The following is a 19,781-nucleotide window of genomic DNA, read 5'->3' as shown; positions in this document are numbered from 1 at the left end:
GTAGAACGTAGACCGTATCTTGGATCGTCCACAGGAAGATTTCAAGACAGGGGACAATATTTCTCATTTAATTAAGTTTTCCTGACGCATAAGATAACATTACAAAGTTTTAAAAGAACGGATAATGTTCCCCCTGATTAATATAATACATCATATGTAAAATATGAATTTGTAATGTTTTGAGTTTTGACTGTTTGTTAGATAAACAATATGCGTATAGTCAGCCTATGCAGATGAAAGAGGGCACGCTTCATGCCTGTTTTTTGGGTCGGCTGCCGTTTTCAATTGAGATCGTTACTCTTGTTGCGTGTACGACTTTTTACATTTTTTCGCCATATTTAATTTGACGTTTTCCTATTTTATTTGTTGATACTCTTGTTTTCTTGTTTAAAACATCAAATTACTTTCCTGAATAAAACTGTTGGAACAAATCTAAGATAAAAGAAAATAACGGGCAAGTTGATGTTATTCGTAGATTTGTTAAAGAAAGTCTCACCAAGAAAGCAATCCAATTATCCCATATATACAATGTTTTTCTTACTTTGTCAATGTCATATACGAAATTAAAAAACTTGAGGATATAGGAAATGCCACGTCTATGGTAGATATGAAACCGAATCTCTCTCTTATTCTATAAATAGTGGCCATTCCCTTTTGTTGAAATCACAAAAAGCATCAGAACAAGAAGAAGAAAAGAAAAAAAGAAACTACAACAATCAATCAAAGAGAAATGGCAGGTTCTAACTGTGGATGTGGCTCCTCCTGCAAATGCGGTGACTCTTGCAGGTTAGCCTAGATCCTCTCTCTTCTTTACCTTTTTATTATACCTGCATCAAAATATATTAAGAGTTCAAACTTCAAAGATTTAAAATCTTGGGAAATTAGGTTTTTGAAGTATTTGAGTTTTAATCGCTGCATGGTACAAATAACAAAATTCAAAACCCTAATGACTCGTTTTTTACAATTTTGTTTGTTAATAGAACCAAATGTTTTTTTGTTTTCCCTTCATATATATGCTTTAAACTCGAAAACATTTCAGGCCGGTCTTACGCATGTCGTGAATTAGTCTTAAATCTCATCAGATCTATTAGTTAGTAAACTTTGATATATATCGTTAATTCTTGTATTTTCTTGTGTGGTGTAGTTGCGAGAAGAACTATAACCAGGAGTGCGACAACTGTAGCTGTGGATCAAACTGCAGCTGCGGGTCAAACTGTAGCTGTTGAAGAAATTATATTGTGGTCTAAAATCATATATGCCAGGAACACTGGGAGGAAAACAAATGTGTTTGGTGCTAAGAGATGTGTGTGTTAGAATAAAGACGTGACATCGTGTGTTGCGTAATAACTCTCCTAAGCTTTGACGTTTCCTGCTTTGTATTTTCTATGTGGTGATGGTGTGATTTGTATTAATTTCATATGTAACAAAAAAAAAAAAAAGAAGAAGAAGAATATATATATGTGTAGTTGACTTTTGTGATTATTAAGATTCCTATTTGTATTATTAGCAACCAATCCGAAATTAGACAAAAGTAAGCAATTCGAAAACCTAACCAAATACTACTAACCTAACATTATGTAGTTACTTATCGGGCTTTAGACGGGCCAGTAAGGTCTCCCAAAAGAATAAGAAGAAATGAGATCTATTATAGCGGTGATGAGGCAACGGGAATATTTCGTTCAGGCAATACGTCGAACACCTTGCGTGACATCTTCCCCTGCTTTCGATCATACCAATTTCCAAGCTTTGAGCTTTCTCACTACATTAATACCTTCGACGAAACCTCCGGACGAGGCATGTATCGGGTCGGACGGAGAAGAAGAGCCCATCAAGTGTTTATCTCTCAGAATCGAGAAGCTCCCCAAGGGGGTTACTGTTGGGTCTGCGGTACAGAGCTGGATGGGCGATGGGTTTCCAGTTCATGGTGGAGATGTTTATCACGCCATTAATCGATTGAGGAAGCTCCGACGAAACAAACGTGCCCTTGAGGTTCTTAAATTCTCTTACTTGCTTCTTCTTTTTGTTTATATGAAGAAGATACTCTTTGAATGTGTCAGCTGAGACGTTTTGGTAATGTTTGATTCAGTTGATGGAATGGGTAATTAGAGAAAGAACTTACCGTCTTGGTGAGCTAGAATACTCCTACTTGCTTGAATTCACAGTCAAACTTCATGGCGTCTCTCAAGGGGAAAAGCTTTTCACCCGTGTACCTCAAGAGTTTCAGAACGAGCTTCTTTACAACAACCTTGTGATTGCTTGTTTAGACCAAGGTGTCATTAGGCTTGCTCTAGGGTATATGAAGAAGATGAGAGAACTCGGTTTTCGTACATCCCATTTAGTCTACAACCGTCTCATCATTCGCAACTCAGCTCCCGGGAGAAGAAAGCTCATAGCGAAAGACCTTGCCCTCATGAAAGCTGACAAGGCCACTCCTCATGTCTCTACGTATCATATCTTGATGAAGCTTGAAGCTAATGAACATAACATTGACGGGTTGCTAAAGGCTTTTGATGGTATGAAGAAAGCTGGAGTTGAGCCCAATGAGGTTTCTTACTGTATATTGGCTATGGCTCATGCTGTTGCTAGATTGCATACAGTTGCTGAAGCATATACCGAGGAGATAGAGAGAGATCTATCACTGGGGATAATTGGTCGACCTTGGATATATTGATGATATTGTACGGTCGTTTAGGGAAAGAAAAGGAGCTCGTGAGAACTTGGAATGTTATCAGAGGGTTTCATCATGTTAGATCCAAGAGTTACTTGCTGGCAACGGAAGCGTTTGCGCGAGTGGGGAACCTTGATAGAGCTGAAGAGCTCTGGTTAGAGATGAAGGATGTAAGAGGACTTAAAGAAACAGAGCAATTCAACTCTCTGCTCTCGGTATACTGCAAGGAAGGTTTGATAGAGAAGGCAATCAGTGTGTTCCGCGAGATGATGGGAAACGGGTTTAAGCCTAATTCCATAACGTATAGACATCTGGCTCTAGGATGTGCTAAAGCCAAACTGATGAAGGAAGCTCTCAAAAACATTGAAATGGGTTCGACTCTAAAGACGAGCAAAAGCGTAAGAAGCTCAACGCCGTGGCTGGAGACGACTCTATCGATCATCGAGTGTTTTGCAGAGAAAGGTGATGTTGAGAACTCAGAGAAATTGTTTGAAGAGGTGAAGAATGCAAAGTATAATAGGTATGCGTTTGTGTACAACGCTTTGTTTAAAGCTTATGTGAAGGCCAAGGTGTATGACCCTAATCTGTTTAAGAGGACGGTTCTAGGTGGAGCCAAGCCTGATGCTGAGTCATACAGTTTGTTGAAACTAGTTGAACGGTATAATCCCTGACTCAAATTAATTTTTTTTTTTTTTGTCAATCTTATCTACCCCCAATGTTAACATGCTTCCTACTTTATCCCCAAGTACTCTAGATTATCTCTTTAATGGATTATCAATAGAGAGCTCTTAACCGGTCCGTGAGCCCAAAAAGAAAAAAACCAATTAATGCGTATTAAGATTAAACTTATCCTTCATAATCCTCAAATGTAGTAACTGCTAGCTAGCTACTTGCTCACGGGCTCAGAGTGAGCTACCCGCTAAGTTGGTTGAGCTGTGGAAATAAGCAGTGGGACTACCAAAGCATCCTCGTAAGTTGGGCCTGGCCTAAGAAGTGAGAACAGAGGCAAAATTTTGGTAAATAATTACAAGCTACTTGGTTAGGGGCTCAAAGAGAGCTGCTAGCCGCGTAAGTTGGTAGATTGGAGCCGTGGAGGAAAGAAGCAGTTCACCGACGAGTCCACGTGGCAGACATGCTTTTGCATGGACATTGGACCCTTTGTCTCTTTGGGTCCCTACCGATGGGTCAAACAAGCAAATGTCAAACCGTCGGAATATTCGTTCACACTGTCACATCCGAAAGAGACAAATGCTAAAATACACCAAAACTCTTTTCTCTTGTTTTACTCTTTTTTTTTTTTTCATGGACTACCAAATTATCCTAATCAGAAAAGATATATGAAGTCGACTTGTTGGTATATATTATATTGAGAAAAATGGAAAAGGAATCAGTATGCCATGTTCTCCCATCCATTAAACAGAACTACTTGTTCGTTTCTTCGAAATTATTGGGAGTTTTTGTAACCCTTTATAAATTAGACATTACTTTAATCTTCTCTCAACAAAAATATATTACAAAATATTTTGTATGCCAACAATGCCACTAAAAAGCTGTATATCTTTTATCGGATGTAAATACTTTTTTTTCTTGGTAACAATCTTTTTCTTTTGGGGGTGACTCTCTCTATCAAGTATCAACCACATTACTGGGGTTTTATATACTAAAAAATATATTAAAAACAGAAAAAATGACATTAAGATGGAGATGCGGGGTATCGATCCCCGTACCTCTCGCATGCTAAGCGAGCGCTCTACCATCTGAGCTACATCCCCAATTTGTTTATACATTAGAGCCATGCTTATTTATTTATGTCTACGTAATTCAAGAGTCAAGAGTCAAGGCTAGTGAGGTTATTACATTATCTTTTATGTAATATCATCAGCCACAATCGGAGTTTATTTTAGTAGAATACTGCATGAAATAACCAACCAAAATCTTGATCGTCAAATATTCAACAGCTAAATTAAGAAAAAGTCAAAGGAGGTATTCCATACTTCTTAATGTTTCTAAGAACACTAGACATAAAAAGTACTCGTAGATAGATAGTTACAAAGAAGAACAATGGCTTCTTATAAAATTAATACTAGTATAATATTGTTGGTCTCTACGAAATCAGCTCTTAATCAAAAAAAGAGAAATTTGGTCAAAAGTCAAAACAAAAAGAAATAAAGAGCGATAAATCAGCAATGGGGGCATTTTAGTGTGGACCTTGTATAATTTCATTGGATACAAAGTTTTTTTGATTTTTTCACTCCTGAGCACTATACAAACGCATACACCAGCATCTGAAAGATGAATTGCATTAATGCATTAAAACTTTAGTACTGTATTAAAGTTTTAATTGAATTGCATTTAAAACGAATTGAAACTTTAGTACTGTAGTATAGTATTAATCAAGATTGGGTTAAGAGAATAAAAGAAGCACACAAGAAAATAAATGAAGCCAATGGAGTCAATGACAATCTTTGTCGGTCTTCTCTCTGGATTTAATATTCTAATTCCTATCAAAGGAGACTTAATTAATTGTGGACTATATAGTAACAGGACCAGTATAGGATCATTCTTGGATTTAGTTTGTATTTTATTCAGATTTCTAAAAAACCTTCACACAACGTTAAGGTTTGTACTGCTTATTATTAAGCAAGGGGAACAAACAACCATCTATAAATATTACCAATGGTCCAATGCCATTACAAAAAAACGAAAAAAAAAAAGCGTTTACCCGAAAGTTTGGGTGGGGCTAAGACCAAGGTTTTCTCTTTTGTTCGGGAGCGGATTCAAAGTCGGACGAATGGTTGGACGACAAATTTGCTTTCAAAAGGGGGAAGGGAAGTGATGATTAAATCTGTTGCAACTGCTGTTCCAACGTTTGTGATGTCTTGTTTTCGGTTACCAAAAACAATTACATCCAAGCTTACCAGTGCAGTGGCAAATTTTTGGTGGAGTACAAATGTTCAGACAGGGGGCATGCATTGGCTTGCATGGGAGAAATTATGTGTTAGCAAACAGTTGGGTGGTCTTGGTTTTAGGAATGTGGATGACTTTAATTCGGCATTACTGGCCAAGCAACTTTGGCGTCTGATAGACGTTCCAGAGTCTTTGTTTGCCAGGGTTTTCAAAAGTAGGTATTATAGGAATACGCATCCGTTGGATCCAATTAGGTCATACTCTCCCTCCTATGGATGGAGGAGTATATGTTCTGCTCGCTCTCTGGTTAATAAAGGGCTTATTAAACGGGTTGGTTCTGGGGACACCATTTCTATATGGTCAGATCCTTGGGTACCAGCTCAATTCCTGAGACCAGCTTCCAGCAAGGGGCCGTTAAAGGACCCTTCTCTTCAAATGAATCAATTAATTGATCGACAAAATAATTCTTGGCGTCTGGATATGCTCAATGAGCATTTTGATCCACTTGATGTTGCATTAATCAGGGCTATTCCGTTGGGTGGTAACCAAAGGGATGATCCCTTCGGTTGGCATTTCACGAAAACTGGGAAGTATACAGTCAAATCAGGCTATCATACTGCACGTCATGACGTGGTTCGGACTTTTGCGGCCACTGGTTATGGCCCGGAAATTACCCCCTACTCGCTAGTGTGTGGAGGGCTCGTTGCCCACCTAAGATCCAGCATTTTATGTGGCAGGTCTTATCTGGTTGTATTTCGGTTTCGGCAAATTTGGGACGACGGGGTATTGCTTGTGATGTACGGTGCATACGATGCGGCGCGGATTTGGAGACAATAAATCATGCCATCTTTGTGTGTCCTCCGGCCCGTCAGGTTTGGGCGCTAGCAAATGTGCCGGTGGGACCTAATTCCTTCCCGACAGAATCAGTATATGCAAATGTTGATCACTTTTTAGGGCAGCAGAATCCGGGAGCCCATATTGCGGCTTTCCCTTGGCTTATGTGGTTTATTTGGAAAGCAAGGAATGCACGTGTCTTTGACAATATTGCCGAAAGGCCAGAGGATATTGTTAGGGTAGCAGAGGGTGAAGCTGCAGCATGGCAGCAGGCTCAGATAGAGGATGATCTAGTGACCAGTCCCACCTTTCCAGTAGTTTCGGAGTTGCCAGTTAGGGTGCCTACGGTTTCCCTTCCTTCGGTCTTTTCAGGATATCGATGCTTCATAGCTGGATCTTGGAAAGCAGGGGATTTGTATGCAGGTGTTGGTTGGTGTTGTACCTCGATCCAGACAACGCTGCCGTTTTTGGGTGCCAAGAATTTCAGGCGAAGTCTATCTCCATTACATACTGAAGTTGAAGCGTTCCTTTGGGCGATGCGCTGCATGATCAGCCATGACTTCAGAGAGGTGGTTTTTTATACTGACTGCTCAGACTTGGTGAAGATGGTGTCTTCTCCTTCCGACTGGCCAGCGTTCTCGGCGTACCTTGACGACATCAAGACTAATAGGGAGGAATTTTCTTCCTTTTCTTTATTTTTAATTCCTACAAATGCTAATTTAAGGACGAATTCTTTGGCACGCCAAACATGTACATTTCCGCACCAAGTATTGTTTGTAAACGATTTTTCTACCAATTAGTTCGTTTGAGCTGATCTGTTGTTGACAAAAAAAAAAAAAACGTACGTAGTAGGGTTAGCTGGAAATATGCTGGTATTGGTAAGCCTCACGGGCATTGTCTCATTCCAAATTATCAAGAAAAAATATTATTTAAATGACCCTTTTTTTTGTAACATATACACCAATAATGCGCAATCAAATTCAGAACCTAATTAATAGATCGTCTAAACAAGAATTTGTTTTTTTTTTTTTTTATTAACGCTAAATGAGCCGAGCTGAGCCCAGTACTATTAGGTGGGAGTTGTATACATCGAGAAGTAATAGAACGCGGTGTGTGAAGAAGGGCTAATCTTTTCTGACTTGATGATATCTTCTCTTTTTTCTTTCTAGTACCAAAAAGGCCAAAACGAAAACGATTGAGAGCAATGACAACAACACCTCTAGTATTTAGTAAAACAAATCGATAGTAGTATTTTTTAAAAAAGGGGAAAATTTTTGATTTTCGAGAGAAAGAGATAAAGGCGGGACCGATCCGCCATTAATGCTTGCTACCACCCCAACTGCAACGCTTCTCTTACTCTGTCTCTCTCTCTCTCTCTCTCTGTCTCTGTTTTTTCACTTTTCTATATCTCTTGGCTGAGAGAACTCAAAACAAGAAAGAAAAGAAAAGGGTGAGTAAAGAATTTGTCTCTCTGGTTCTTCAATTGTTTTAGTTGTTAGGTTTACTTAAATCGGCAAAAAGAGATTTGATGAACTTTGGTCATAGGCTTTTAAAGTAATGCATTACATATATGGATAGGATAAAAGTTGGCAAAATCTTTTTTTTTTTTCACGATTTGATTTATGTCTGCCTCTACTTTCCAGCTTCCAATTTGATTAAAAGTTTCCACCTTTTTTTTCTTCTTATCTTTTATATAGTGAGAGATTGCACAAGCGTGTCCAATTTGGTTCTCTTTCTCAATCATGGGGATTTGCTTGAGTGCTCAGGTCAAGGCTGAGATCCCAGGTACTACACTTTTACTTCTCTTTTCTCTTCTTCTCTTCATCTGTTAAGGCAAAGTTCTTAAAGTTTTGATTTTTGTTTTTTCATGGAGGTTAGGGCTTTTTGGTGTTTTGGCAAATTCGATTGGTTTAATGAATCTAATGAAGGTGCGAAACTAATGCTTTTTTTTTTGGTTTGGTTTGGTGGGTTTAGGGACGAGTTCGAAGTATGTGAGTTCTGACGTCAAAGATACTGGAAGTCTTGGGAGTAAGGCTTCGTCTGTGTCTGTAAGACCAACCCCTCGAACCGAGGGTGAGATCTTACAGTCTCCAAACCTCAAGAGTTTCAGCTTTGCTGAGCTTAAATCCGCTACCAGGAATTTCAGACCAGACAGTGTGCTTGGTGAAGGTGGATTCGGTTGTGTTTTCAAAGGATGGATTGATGAGAAGTCTCTTACCGCTACAAAACCAGGCACTGGTTTGGTTATTGCTGTCAAAAAGCTTAACCAAGATGGTTGGCAAGGTCATCAGGAGTGGCTGGTAAATAAAAAAGAAGCTTTAAATATGCCAATTTTGGTTCTTGTGTGTTGTTGTAATGCTTGATGATTGTTATCTTTTTTTGATGATTTTGTAGGCTGAAGTGAATTACCTTGGCCAGTTTTCTCACCGTCATCTTGTGAAGCTGATTGGTTATTGCCTAGAGGATGAGCACCGTCTTCTTGTTTATGAGTTCATGCCTCGGGGTAGCTTGGAGAATCATCTTTTCAGGAGTATGTCCTCCTTCCTCCCAGGCTGGTGTCAAACTTTTAAGCTTACTATGATGGTTATGAGTATTTAGGGTTTGTTTTTTTCTTGGGTTTGCAGGGGGTTTGTACTTCCAACCATTATCTTGGAAACTCCGGTTGAAAGTTGCTCTTGGTGCTGCAAAGGGCCTTGCTTTCCTTCACAGTTCTGAAACAAGAGTGATATACCGTGATTTCAAGACTTCTAATATCCTTCTTGACTCGGTATTTTACACTTTACTCATTTTTGATATGATTGCCATGACAGAACTGCTAAAGTTTTAAGCTTTATGATGGAAGTTTTTGGGTACATGATCGCAGGAGTACAACGCAAAGCTTTCTGATTTTGGGTTGGCCAAGGATGGGCCAATAGGTGATAAAAGTCATGTCTCTACAAGGGTCATGGGTACACACGGATATGCTGCTCCTGAATACCTTGCCACCGGTAATTGTCAACTTCTTTTTGGTCAAATCTTTGTTTTCTGGAATTAGCTTCTTCTTATGACTCATCACTTTGCATATTTTACTTAGGTCATCTAACAACAAAGAGTGATGTCTATAGCTTTGGGGTTGTCCTTCTGGAGCTGTTGTCTGGTCGTCGAGCTGTGGACAAAAATCGTCCTTCTGGAGAGAGGAACCTTGTGGAGTGGGCTAAACCATATCTCGTAAACAAAAGAAAGATATTCCGAGTCATTGATAATCGTCTTCAGGACCAGTACTCTATGGAAGAAGCATGTAAAGTGGCTACTCTGTCTCTGAGATGTCTCACCACAGAGGTTAAGCTGAGACCAAACATGAGGGAGGTTGTTTCTCACCTCGAACACATTCAGACTTTAAATGCTGCTATAGGAGGGAATATGGATAGAACAGAGAGAAGAATGCGTAGGAGAAGTGACAGTGTTGCCAGCAAAAAAGCGAATGCGGGTTTTGCTCGGCAGACTGCTGTGGGCAGTACAGTTGTTGCTTATCCTCGTCCATCGGCCTCACCACTGTATGTCTGAAGAAGTATAAACAAGTCTTGGGTCTGTGTTTTTTGATCAAAACATTTGCAGGACATGAAGTTCCTATATCATGTCCTGTCTTTGGAATCTGGATGTACAGTTTTGTCTCTGTTAATGTAAGAATTCAGTTCATCTCTCATTACAGGACGACAAACATGTAATTTTGATCTTTGTAACGGGAGCATTAACATAAGGATAAGTTAGCTCTCATATCTACTTATTATCAAATATGCGCAGGACATCAGGCTGTACAATATCTGCATTGACATAGTTCTTGAAAAGAAAAAATGTAGTGGAACGAATGCTGCAGGTGTAGACTGGAGATTAACGTGCCTTAGGGTTCATATCAGTACTGAAGCTTAAGTTAATGTCGATGGATCTCACTGTGTCTATGTCTCTTGTCCTCTTGTTTTCAGATACCACACAATCCTTTAGTTCATGAACTACATGAGACATGTTGGGTCTTTCTCGGGAAGAAGAGTTGACGCATGTCATTGCTAATTCAAGAGCTTTCCATGCAGAACCAGAGTCATAAACCCCTTGAAGTTTAGGATCCACAATATTGCTAAGGTCTCCTCTAGTGAGCATAAATTTCGCCCATTCTGCAATGTGAGGCATGTCGCGGGTTTGATCGATCACTGGTTTGTTTGTGATGATTTCTAATAATACAACGCCAAAAGCGTAGACATCACTCTTCTCAGACAACCTATTTGTTTGGTAATATCTGCAGGACGAGATGATTATGATTCTTTTGTGAATGTGGTTTCCAGAGAAAAAGCCAAAAGACACTTACCCATGATCAAGGTATCCAAATGTTCCGGCAACACGTGTAGACACATGACTTTCATCTCCAACCGGAAAAGATCTTGATAGCCCAAAGTCTGCAAGCTTGGCTTGTAATTGATCGTCCAATAGTATGTTAGAACTTTTTACATCTCTATGAACTATCAGCGGTTTGCAGCCAATATGTAAGTATTCCAATCCTGTCTCCAAAAATTCAGGTTTGATAATTAATCATTAGAAACTTGGTTAAATGGGTGTAATCTAGAAATGGAGATGTCCATTCTCTGAAAAAATAACAAAACGGACCTAGTGCGGCATCAACTGCTATGTTTAGTCTATCAACCCAGCTAATTATGGAGCTACCTGCATGTATTAACATAGTCATGAATGTCATCCTAGCTAGGTTATCATCAACACAATGCATGATATATGAATATGTTACCTGACAAATGTTGTTTCAAATCGCCATTGGCCATGTACTGGTAGATGAGGGCCAAGTGATCTTTTTCATCGCAGTATCCAACAAGACTTACCAGATTTGTGTGGTACACCCTTAGAAGAAGTTCTACCTATCCAAATATATGTACAAAATATAAATAAACTTAAGCTTACAAAATGGATAAGAATTAATAATGGTGGTGCCAAAGAAAAACCTCTGTTTTGAACTCTTTATAGCCTTGAGCTGATGATGGAGAGAGTAGCTTAACCGCTACTTCTTCTGTACCATTTATATAACCATGGTAGACCATCCCAAATCCTCCTCTACCCAAAACTCTTTCAAAGTTATTTGTCATCCCAAGAACTTCGGTATATGTATATCTTCTCTTTTTTGTTACTATTGATTGCTGGCTTGGTGATGGACCTAGAACCGTAAAAATAAGAAATAGTCACTATCATGTCTCTGAGTAATGTAACTATGTATGCATACACTAATGTATCTGGTTTGATGAATTTGTTACAGATACCTTTTCCGAGTAATGAGCGTCTTTTAAGACAAACAAAAAGAAGAGCGATCATTGCTACTATAGCAGCGAAAGAAGCAAGTGATGCAACAACTGGTAACATGATGCTATTTTTATTTTTGTTGCATGAACCGGAAGAACAAAGGTTTGGATTTCCTTCAATGCTAGTGTTGTAAACAAGCTAACCAAGTGTTAGTGAAGACATAATACAAAATTAAAGACATCAGATTTAATGACAAAAGATAGTTGAGAAGATCTTACTTCAATTTCAACCCCTTTTTCACTTTATCGAGTAGAGTTTGAGGGACTGAACCACTAAGGTCGTTTCCGCTTAAGTTTCTGTCTAAGTTAAAAAGACAAAACATCAACATACTGGGACAATAAATTGGTAATGTGTTAATATAGCTGACCGAGTCACTTACATGACTAACAATGATTTCATTTTGGCTAGAAATTCAGGTACTCCACCTGTTAAATTATTATTTGACAGGTCCCTATCATTTGCAAAAATGATACAATTGTTTATATTGCTCTGCCTTGATAAACAGAGTATTCATGTAGACCGAAGTACTTACAATCTTTGAAGCTCCGTAAGATTTTGGATCCCAGGAACTATAATTCCAGTTAGTTCAGTTGAGGACAAGTCTCTGGTGATAAGATCATAACACACATTTAAAGTGTAAGATATTCAGAAACAGAGAGATTAATTACATTCCTTTTTTTTTTATTAATCTTAGGAATGATCATGACACACGTACAAGGAATGGATTCTTGGTGGTGTAGACATATTGGTGTACTCACAGGTAAGACCATCCCACAAGAATTGTTGAGGAACACATGGATCTCCCTGCCAACTAATCCTACTTAATTGATAGCTTGTTTCTATGCTCTTGATAGCAATGACTAAAATAGAAACAGAACACTTAAAGTAAGTATATATGTATATAGAAAAGTATATACTCACACTTAGCTGATCACATACCGTCATTTGCATTTGTTTCGGACTGCGGCAACTCAACTGTTGTAAAAGCCTCAATAGCATTAAGAAGAGGAGGGAGAGTTGACTTTGGAGTTCTTATCAGTTGCAAGTGGCATGTCCCTCCATTGCATTTCACAGGTGATGTGTTAAATAGCGTATTTACTAGCAACTCCTCAGGGCTAACAGGTCCGTAACTAACATCTTGACCTGCGCTGATGTTGAACTCCCTGGTATCATTGTCCCTTAAGGACTGGATCTCAGCAACGTGAAGGTATGCATAAACTAAGTCGTTAGGTGTTTCCAAATTCCATGAAATAGTCAATGGTGAACTCACATTTGCAGGTGTGGCTGCCGTAGCAACTACATCTTCTGGCAAGTTATAGTCGTTGTCAGAAGTGTCGATTGAGAGACTTGTTCTTAACAGTTTCCATCCCGGCATGAAGAATGGAGTCCAAAGACGGTCATGGACATCTACTGGGTACCTGAAGAGATCTTATTCATCAAAGTGGTTGGGAATCTCATACAAAATATATTCAGTCATCATCATTTGGTTTTGAGTTACCTAATAACGTCTTTGGAATCGGTCAAATAAACGCGGAACAAGTTCTTCAAGGAACCAGACTGAGGAATATAAGTATCATTTCGCAATGGTCGTAGCTCTAAAGCTGATATTAGCGGCGTAGTTGTTCCAGTCTTAACAAGACAAACTTGTAAAGAAGTTGACCTTGGTACGTGAATGATTTCCTCCCTTGTACCGTTAATATTTCTTTGCAAATCGACCGTGGTCCATATATTTGGACCAAGATAAAGGTCGAACTTTGGTTGCGTATTAAGATTGTCGTAGTTTCCGTAGGTAAACATGGCTACGATCAGGTAGTTTGTGCCTTGTAGGACGCTGAGAGTATAGCAGTTCCTTACTCCATCCGGAAAATATCTTAAAACTGTGTATGGCTTTATATATTCCATCCCCGAAACATTTTGAATCTTACCACTTTTTCCGCTTTTGATGAAATCAGCGTCTGATCTGAATGTTAACTTTGTCATTGGTTCCGTGTAAGGAGACTCATTGGCTTGTAATCCACAATCCAAACTGATGAATCCTTGAAAGACAAGTAAAAATGAAGGAAATAATTGACAAGCGTTTAAGTTTGGAAACTTAATTAATGTCTAGGAAAAATGTTTAGAAATTAAAGATGAAAAAGCTGTACCTTGTTGTTGATCTTGTGCTTGAGCAAAATCAGGAAGACCGATAAAAGTCCACGGAGATTTTTCATTTTCCTACTCTGTCCAAGAAAAGCAAGGATCACAAACTACCAAAATACTTATAATCTAAACATGATGACACATCAAACCTTCTGGACTGTTTATAGAAAACGGTTGAATAATTATATATAAATAATTAAGTTTCACTTATATTGCTGGTGGGAAAAAGTCGAAATAATTTATCAAGTACAATGATATGATGGTAAGACTTTTTTCCAAGTGGAAGTATTAAAAAATTCTTTAGGGATTTTGTTTTTATAAGTTTGGATATTCCATTTGGCCATATCCAACACGAATATTTTAAAACAGATATAGAAGTTTCCAGACGATTTTTTTTCTCAAACAAACAGCAAATTAACATACATGCAGGGCTGGTGAGAACGTTCTTGCGAAGTACGAACAATGTTGGGGAGCGTGCGTGCCTTGTTTTCATTTTACCAAGATCAGCTCAAATTCACATCAAAATTGAGTTAATTTGTGACATCGAATTGTGTGACAGAGACTACCGTAAGATACGTGTTCTACCCGCCAGTATTATTAAATTAAATAGTAGGGAAAACCGAAATAGGTTTAACTTGGCTAATGTAATTAGGATAGAAACCGGAAGGTCCGGAACCGATGATCTTTAACTAATAGTCAATGGCTAAGTTAATTCAGAGGAAGCCTCTAGGCCAATGGTTGTCCACCGGGACTGGCTTCCTCTGACATCTGTTCACTGTTGACTAAAGTGAGCCTCTATGACTATCAGTTGTCGAAAAGAAAAATGAACTATTATGTTTCACATGCATTAAAAAATCATTAGTATTAATTCGTTTACGTAACTTAAGTTATTTTATTGCGATTGACCCGGCTTTTATTGTTATGAAGAATGATTTGGTTCACATTGTATTAAATTAAATCAGAACGCGACAGCAAAATCATGTCGCCATCCATATTGATATTGTATTCCATTGTTTTTTCTTTGTTTTAATGACTGCCAGCACTATTTATGTAGCTAGCTAGTTTTATTTTTTGCTGCTAGCCGTATGCATTAAGTTGACTTTACCAGCTCATCAAAGGAGTATGAAACAGATGTACATTCATACATAAATAAATGAATTCATGATGCTTCAAGGCTTTGATAGTTTGTTAAAATCTTGATTTGGTTGAGAATTGATAAGTAGTCGCGAATGGAGACTTGCATGAAGTTTCTGTTTCTCGCTTTTGCCACTTTCTCCATCATACACCAAGTTCAGTCTCAGGATCAACAAGGTACTTTTACTTCTCTCTTTGATATATAGAACTTGATTTTCCAAAAAAAAAAAAAAAAACAATATCTTTCTGATGTATCTCTTTGGTTTTACCAGGATTCATCAGTATAGATTGTGGATTACCTTCCAATGAGTCTCCTTATGTCGAACCAGTCACCGATATCACTTACACCTCTGATGCTGGTTTTGTCCACGGAGGAAAGACTGGTACCATCAAAAAAGTCTCTGAGACAGACTTTATCGCAAAACCATATAGGGTTTTGAGATACTTCCCTGACGGAACGCGAAACTGCTACAGTTTGAATGTCACTCAAGATACAAATTACCTCATCAGGACAGTTTTGTATATGGAAACTATGATGGTCTTAATATTTTCCCAAGATTCGACCTCTATCTTGGTCCTAATATTTGGAAATCCCTAGATCTGAGAAGAACAGGTTTTGGTGCTGTTGTTGAGGAGATTATTCACGTCACAAGATCTAACATGTTAGACATATGCGTTGTCAAGACAGGAACAAGTACACCACTTATATCAGCAATTGAACTAAGACCTTTGCCGTACAATACTTATCCTGCACAAACCGGTTCCTTGAAGAATTTAGTTCGCTACTACTTCACCACTTCTAACAAAACAATACTGTAAGTATGTTAACTTGACCTTTTTTTGTTTTTTTCCGTCTACAACTGTCACACACACACACTTCCAAATTTGAATCTATGACACGGGAAGAAAATAGTAGCCTAATCCATATTTAATTTTATTGATATAACGTAAATACTTGAATTTTAATTTGGCAGTCATCCCAAAGATGTTCATGATCGTGTTTGGAATCCGTACTTCCAGCCAGAATGGACGCATATAGACACAACCCTCAACGTAAGTGACTCGTCTGGTGGCTATGACTTGCCACAAGATGTAATTGCGACCGCAGCCACACCCACTAATGCTAGTGAGCCATTGATCTTTACCTGGAATTTGGAAAGCGCTGATGATGAAACTTATGCTTACATATATGTCGCCGATATCCAACAAGTGCGAGCCAATGAAACAAGAGAAATCGAAATTGTGGGGAATGGTAAAGTTATTTTCCCACCTTATCGTCCCAAGAAGTTTGAAGTAGGGATGCTAACCAACACTGTACCACTAAAATGTGAGGGAGGGGTATGTCGAGTGCAGTTGTCAGAAACGCCGAGGTCGACTCTTCCACCCTTGATGAATGCCTTAGAGATTTTCACGACCATTGAGTTTCCACAATCAGAAACAAACCAAAGCGACGGTATGTGGCATGTGTACTTTAATGCATATAAGACATATGATAAGAATCCCACATTGGTTTAGTTGGTTAAAGAAAGACAAGCTAAACTATGATATAAATTAGTCTAAGGAGATTCTTAGTTAAGTTATTATTTTTTTTTTATTATTGTGAGTAATACCCAAAAGCTTTATATTTCCTCACCAATGGGAGATACTCATCGTTTTATAGAATAAAGTCTGTTGGGAGATACTCATCGTTTTATAGGAGATACTCACCAATGGGAGATACTCATCGTTTTATAGGTCTTATACACATGTTAGTATTTTCGTTAACTTATTCTTTTGTTTCAGTCATTGCTATTAAGACTATCGCATCTACGTACGGATTGAATAAAGTCAGTTGGCAAGGCGATCCATGTGTTCCTAAACAATTCTCGTGGATTGGTGTAGGCTGCAGTGTTATTGATATTTCCACACCACCAAGAATCATAACATTGTAAGAACATGACTCAAACTAATTTTATTAAAAGAACTCTGAATACATCTGATTTCTCATCACTATATAACAGAGACTTGTCTGGAAGTGGATTAAGTGGAGTTATACCGCATGGCATACAAAATCTAACCCAACTTCAAGAATTGTAAGTATCTCCATATTTGGATAAACTGACCGCTCTCTCTTTGCAAAATTGATAAGATTATGTTTGCATTTTTGTCTTATCAAAATTATAGGGACTTGTCAAATAACAACTTAACTGGAGAAGTGCCTGAGTTTCTAGCCAAGATGGACTCCTTGTTGAAAATGTAGGGGTTTTTTTCGAAGAAGCACAACAAATATTTTTTATAAAATCAAATCTTATTGTCTTAATAATTTTTTTTTTAACATCTTCAGAAACTTAAATGGAAACAATCTTAGAGGTCCTCTTCCTCAAGCCCTTCTTAATAGAAAAAAGGGAGGACTACAACTACAGTAAAATTCGTTTCCATGGTGATCTTGTTTTGATCACTATTCATCTTTTATATTTTTTTTTTTGTATAGACCAATAACATTATTTGCTTTAGTCTTGAAGGAAATAAAGACCTATGTGTCTCATGCCATTCAAAATTTCCGGTGGTAGTTGTCGTCGCATCTCTTTGTTCTCTTGTGGCCATTATCATAATGGTGTTAGTTCCCGTCTTCATTTTAAGAAGGAGAAAGACATCAACTGGGAAAGGTACTCACTAGGGAATTGCATATATAAACAAAATATGATATGATCATATAAAATCATCAAAAGTATGAAATATGTTTGAACCTGTTGAAAACTTTTTATCTGCAGTTATGCGCCCATCACTTGAAATGAAAAACAGAAGATTTACATATTCAGAGGTCAGAGAAATGACGAATAACTTTCAAGTTGTTTTGGGTAAAGGAGGCTTCGGTGTTGTTTGTCGTGGTTTTCTAAACAATGAACAAGTAGCCGTAAAAGTTATCTCACATTCATCAACTCAAGGCTACAAGGAATTCAAAACAGAGGTATTACAAAACTATCTTCAACTTAGTTTTCGGACAATGATTGCTTGCGCTCCTGCAGATCCTATACCTTTTTATATTGTTGATTGTTAGGTCGAGCTTCTTCTAAGAGTTCACCACGTGAATTTAGTAAGCCTCGTCGGATATTGTGATGAAGGAAATGACTTGGCTCTCATCTACGAGTTCATGGAAAATGGGAATTTAAGGGAACATCTCTCAGGTAAATTAGGAAAACCATAGTTAGAATATGATATTAAAATAAAATGATATAAAAATAAAATAAAACAGTTAGCCAAAAAGGGCTTTAGAAAATTCTAATGATTTCTAACCATATATTTTTGAATTTTGGCAGGAAAACGTGGCGGCTCTTTTTTGAACTGGTCGAGTAGACTTAAGATAGCTATTGAGTCTGCGCTAGGTATATGTAGAAATTTTTGCTAGTTCTTATCATTATGTGTTACTGTTTCTCAGTTTGATATATCCGGCCCTATTCCTTCTAAATTTCATTTTCATGATAAGTAGTTAATATATGAAGATTTTTCTATGTATTATACTAGGGATTGAATATTTGCATATTGGATGTAAGCCGCCAATGGTTCATAGAGATGTGAAAAGTACCAATATACTGTTAGGTCAACAGTTTGAAGCGAAACTCGCGGACTTCGGACTTTCCAGATCTTTTCTAGTGGGAAGTCAAACTCACGTATCAACAAATGTTGCTGGAACTCTTGGATATCTTGATCCTGAGTAAGTTCTACTTCATATCACATTGTAGTTTCAACGATGTTTGGTTTCTTGCGTGTTAAAATATTGAAAAACATGTAATATCTTTTTTTTTTTTTTTGCAGATACTATCAAAAGAATTGGTTAACAGAGAAGAGTGATGTTTATAGTTTTGGGATTGTGTTACTGGAGATAATCAGTGGCCAACCTGCGATTGAACACTCACGTGAAAATTCTTACTTATCAGAATGGGCGACGTCTATGCTCGCGAATGGTGATATTGAAAGTATTATGGATCCGAAACTCCATGGAGATTATGACACAGCTTCATCTTGGAAAGCTCTTGAATTAGCAATGTCATGCATTAACCCTTCTTCTAGAGAGAGACCAAACATGACTAGGGTTGCTCATGAACTAAATGAGTGTTTGGAAATATACGATAACTTAGGTAAACGAAGGAGCCAAGATGCAAATTCATCAAAGTCCATGGTACATAACATAAGTTTCATCAGTGATAGTCCTTCAGCTCGTTAATATTTCCATATCTATATATATTCTTTTGAGAGATACAGTACTCCACAGGTTGTGTGTATTCAAAGTCTGTAATGTGAATATTTTACATGTGAACCGTTAAAAAAAAAAACACAATATGGATTAGTACAAAATTGTTTAGAATATATAGGCCGATGGCCCAAGGCCCAAGTACGCAGCGGGATCCAGATGGTAAAATAAATACACTACTCGCAGAGATAGCGCGTGGTAATAGCTCGCTAAAATTCTCTCAGTTTCTGTGGTATATTCCAAAATTGCAAAATTAGAGCGCGTGGATAGTTCCCTTCAATTTTACCGTTACAAACAATTTACATTCCTTTTTTTTTTTTTTTACTTTTTTTGTCAAACACAATTTACATCCTGAAGAGTGGAAATTAATGGGTAAGAAAGTTTAAGGTTGTGTGAGTTAGAAATTTGACATTTCAGAAACTACTTGACCTTGACGATTTCCCATAAATTAAATTAAGTTATTTACAGATATTCCTGATTCTTAAATATTGCAAAATATAGTTTCTCCACAACAAACTATATGAAATTCATATTTATTAA

The 19,781-nt window shown here is 37.8% G+C and overlaps 2 protein-coding genes, 1 non-coding gene and 2 pseudogenes across 5 annotated transcripts; 3 read left to right on the top strand and 2 right to left on the bottom strand.

Annotated features, from left to right (window-relative positions):
- Positions 1-665: 665 nt before the first annotated feature.
- Positions 666-3,462, top strand: LOC104739332 (pentatricopeptide repeat-containing protein At1g07590, mitochondrial-like; annotated as a pseudogene). Its single transcript, XR_015579954.1, has 3 exons — positions 666-786; positions 1,145-1,989; positions 2,087-3,462. The product of XR_015579954.1 is annotated as a pentatricopeptide repeat-containing protein At1g07590, mitochondrial-like (transcript).
- A 905-nt stretch (positions 3,463-4,367) lies between these two features.
- On the bottom strand, positions 4,368-4,440 carry TRNAA-AGC (transfer RNA alanine (anticodon AGC)). The gene has a single exon. It is a non-coding gene; the product is annotated as a tRNA-Ala (tRNA).
- Positions 4,441-7,391: 2,951 nt separating this feature from the next.
- On the top strand, positions 7,392-10,162 carry LOC104739331 (putative serine/threonine-protein kinase PBL9). The gene is made up of 7 exons (XM_010459645.2): positions 7,392-7,859; positions 8,107-8,194; positions 8,384-8,709; positions 8,804-8,939; positions 9,034-9,176; positions 9,273-9,396; positions 9,483-10,162. Exons 2-7 carry the CDS (start codon positions 8,152-8,154, stop codon positions 9,950-9,952), a joined length of 1,242 nt encoding a protein of 413 aa, XP_010457947.1. The 5' UTR covers positions 7,392-7,859; positions 8,107-8,151; the 3' UTR covers positions 9,953-10,162.
- Positions 10,048-13,950, bottom strand: LOC104739330 (putative LRR receptor-like serine/threonine-protein kinase At1g07560; annotated as a pseudogene). Its single transcript, XR_015579952.1, has 13 exons — positions 13,885-13,950; positions 13,239-13,776; positions 12,680-13,158; positions 12,456-12,600; positions 12,273-12,344; positions 12,120-12,191; positions 11,959-12,036; positions 11,701-11,861; positions 11,389-11,597; positions 11,178-11,304; positions 11,042-11,098; positions 10,746-10,935; positions 10,048-10,676 (listed from the first exon to the last, which is right to left on the bottom strand). The product of XR_015579952.1 is annotated as a putative LRR receptor-like serine/threonine-protein kinase At1g07560 (transcript).
- A 1,008-nt stretch (positions 13,951-14,958) lies between these two features.
- Positions 14,959-19,345, top strand: LOC104739328 (leucine-rich repeat receptor-like serine/threonine-protein kinase At2g14510). The gene is made up of 13 exons (XM_087484188.1): positions 14,959-15,190; positions 15,286-15,828; positions 15,988-16,466; positions 16,796-16,940; positions 17,014-17,085; positions 17,177-17,248; positions 17,337-17,414; positions 17,507-17,658; positions 17,764-17,960; positions 18,051-18,177; positions 18,310-18,375; positions 18,515-18,704; positions 18,806-19,345. Exons 2-13 carry the CDS (start codon positions 15,674-15,676, stop codon positions 19,212-19,214), a joined length of 2,142 nt encoding a protein of 713 aa, XP_087340314.1. The 5' UTR covers positions 14,959-15,190; positions 15,286-15,673; the 3' UTR covers positions 19,215-19,345.
- Positions 19,346-19,781: the final 436 nt, after the last annotated feature.

The sequence above is a fragment of the Camelina sativa genome, chromosome 14 (assembly GCF_030686135.1).
Source record: "Camelina sativa cultivar CO46 ecotype springtype chromosome 14, ASM3068613v1".
NCBI lineage: Eukaryota > Viridiplantae > Streptophyta > Magnoliopsida > Brassicales > Brassicaceae > Camelina > Camelina sativa.
This window is presented reverse-complemented; position numbering and strand designations above follow the sequence as displayed.

Bases quoted from the DNA above. Each gene is read 5' to 3' on its own strand.
- LOC104739328 (XM_087484188.1), top strand. From the start codon at position 15,674: ATGTTAGACATATGCGTTGTCAAGACAGGAACAAGTACACCACTTATA. The intron at 17,086-17,176 runs GTAAGTATCTCC...TCAAAATTATAG, and splicing joins CTAACCCAACTTCAAGAATT to GGACTTGTCAAATAACAACT. The intron at 18,178-18,309 runs GTAAATTAGGAA...GAATTTTGGCAG, and splicing joins TTTAAGGGAACATCTCTCAG to GAAAACGTGGCGGCTCTTTT.
- LOC104739331 (XM_010459645.2), top strand. From the start codon at position 8,152: ATGGGGATTTGCTTGAGTGCTCAGGTCAAGGCTGAGATCCCAG. The intron at 8,710-8,803 runs GTAAATAAAAAA...ATGATTTTGTAG, and splicing joins AAGGTCATCAGGAGTGGCTG to GCTGAAGTGAATTACCTTGG. The intron at 9,177-9,272 runs GTATTTTACACT...ACATGATCGCAG, and splicing joins CTAATATCCTTCTTGACTCG to GAGTACAACGCAAAGCTTTC.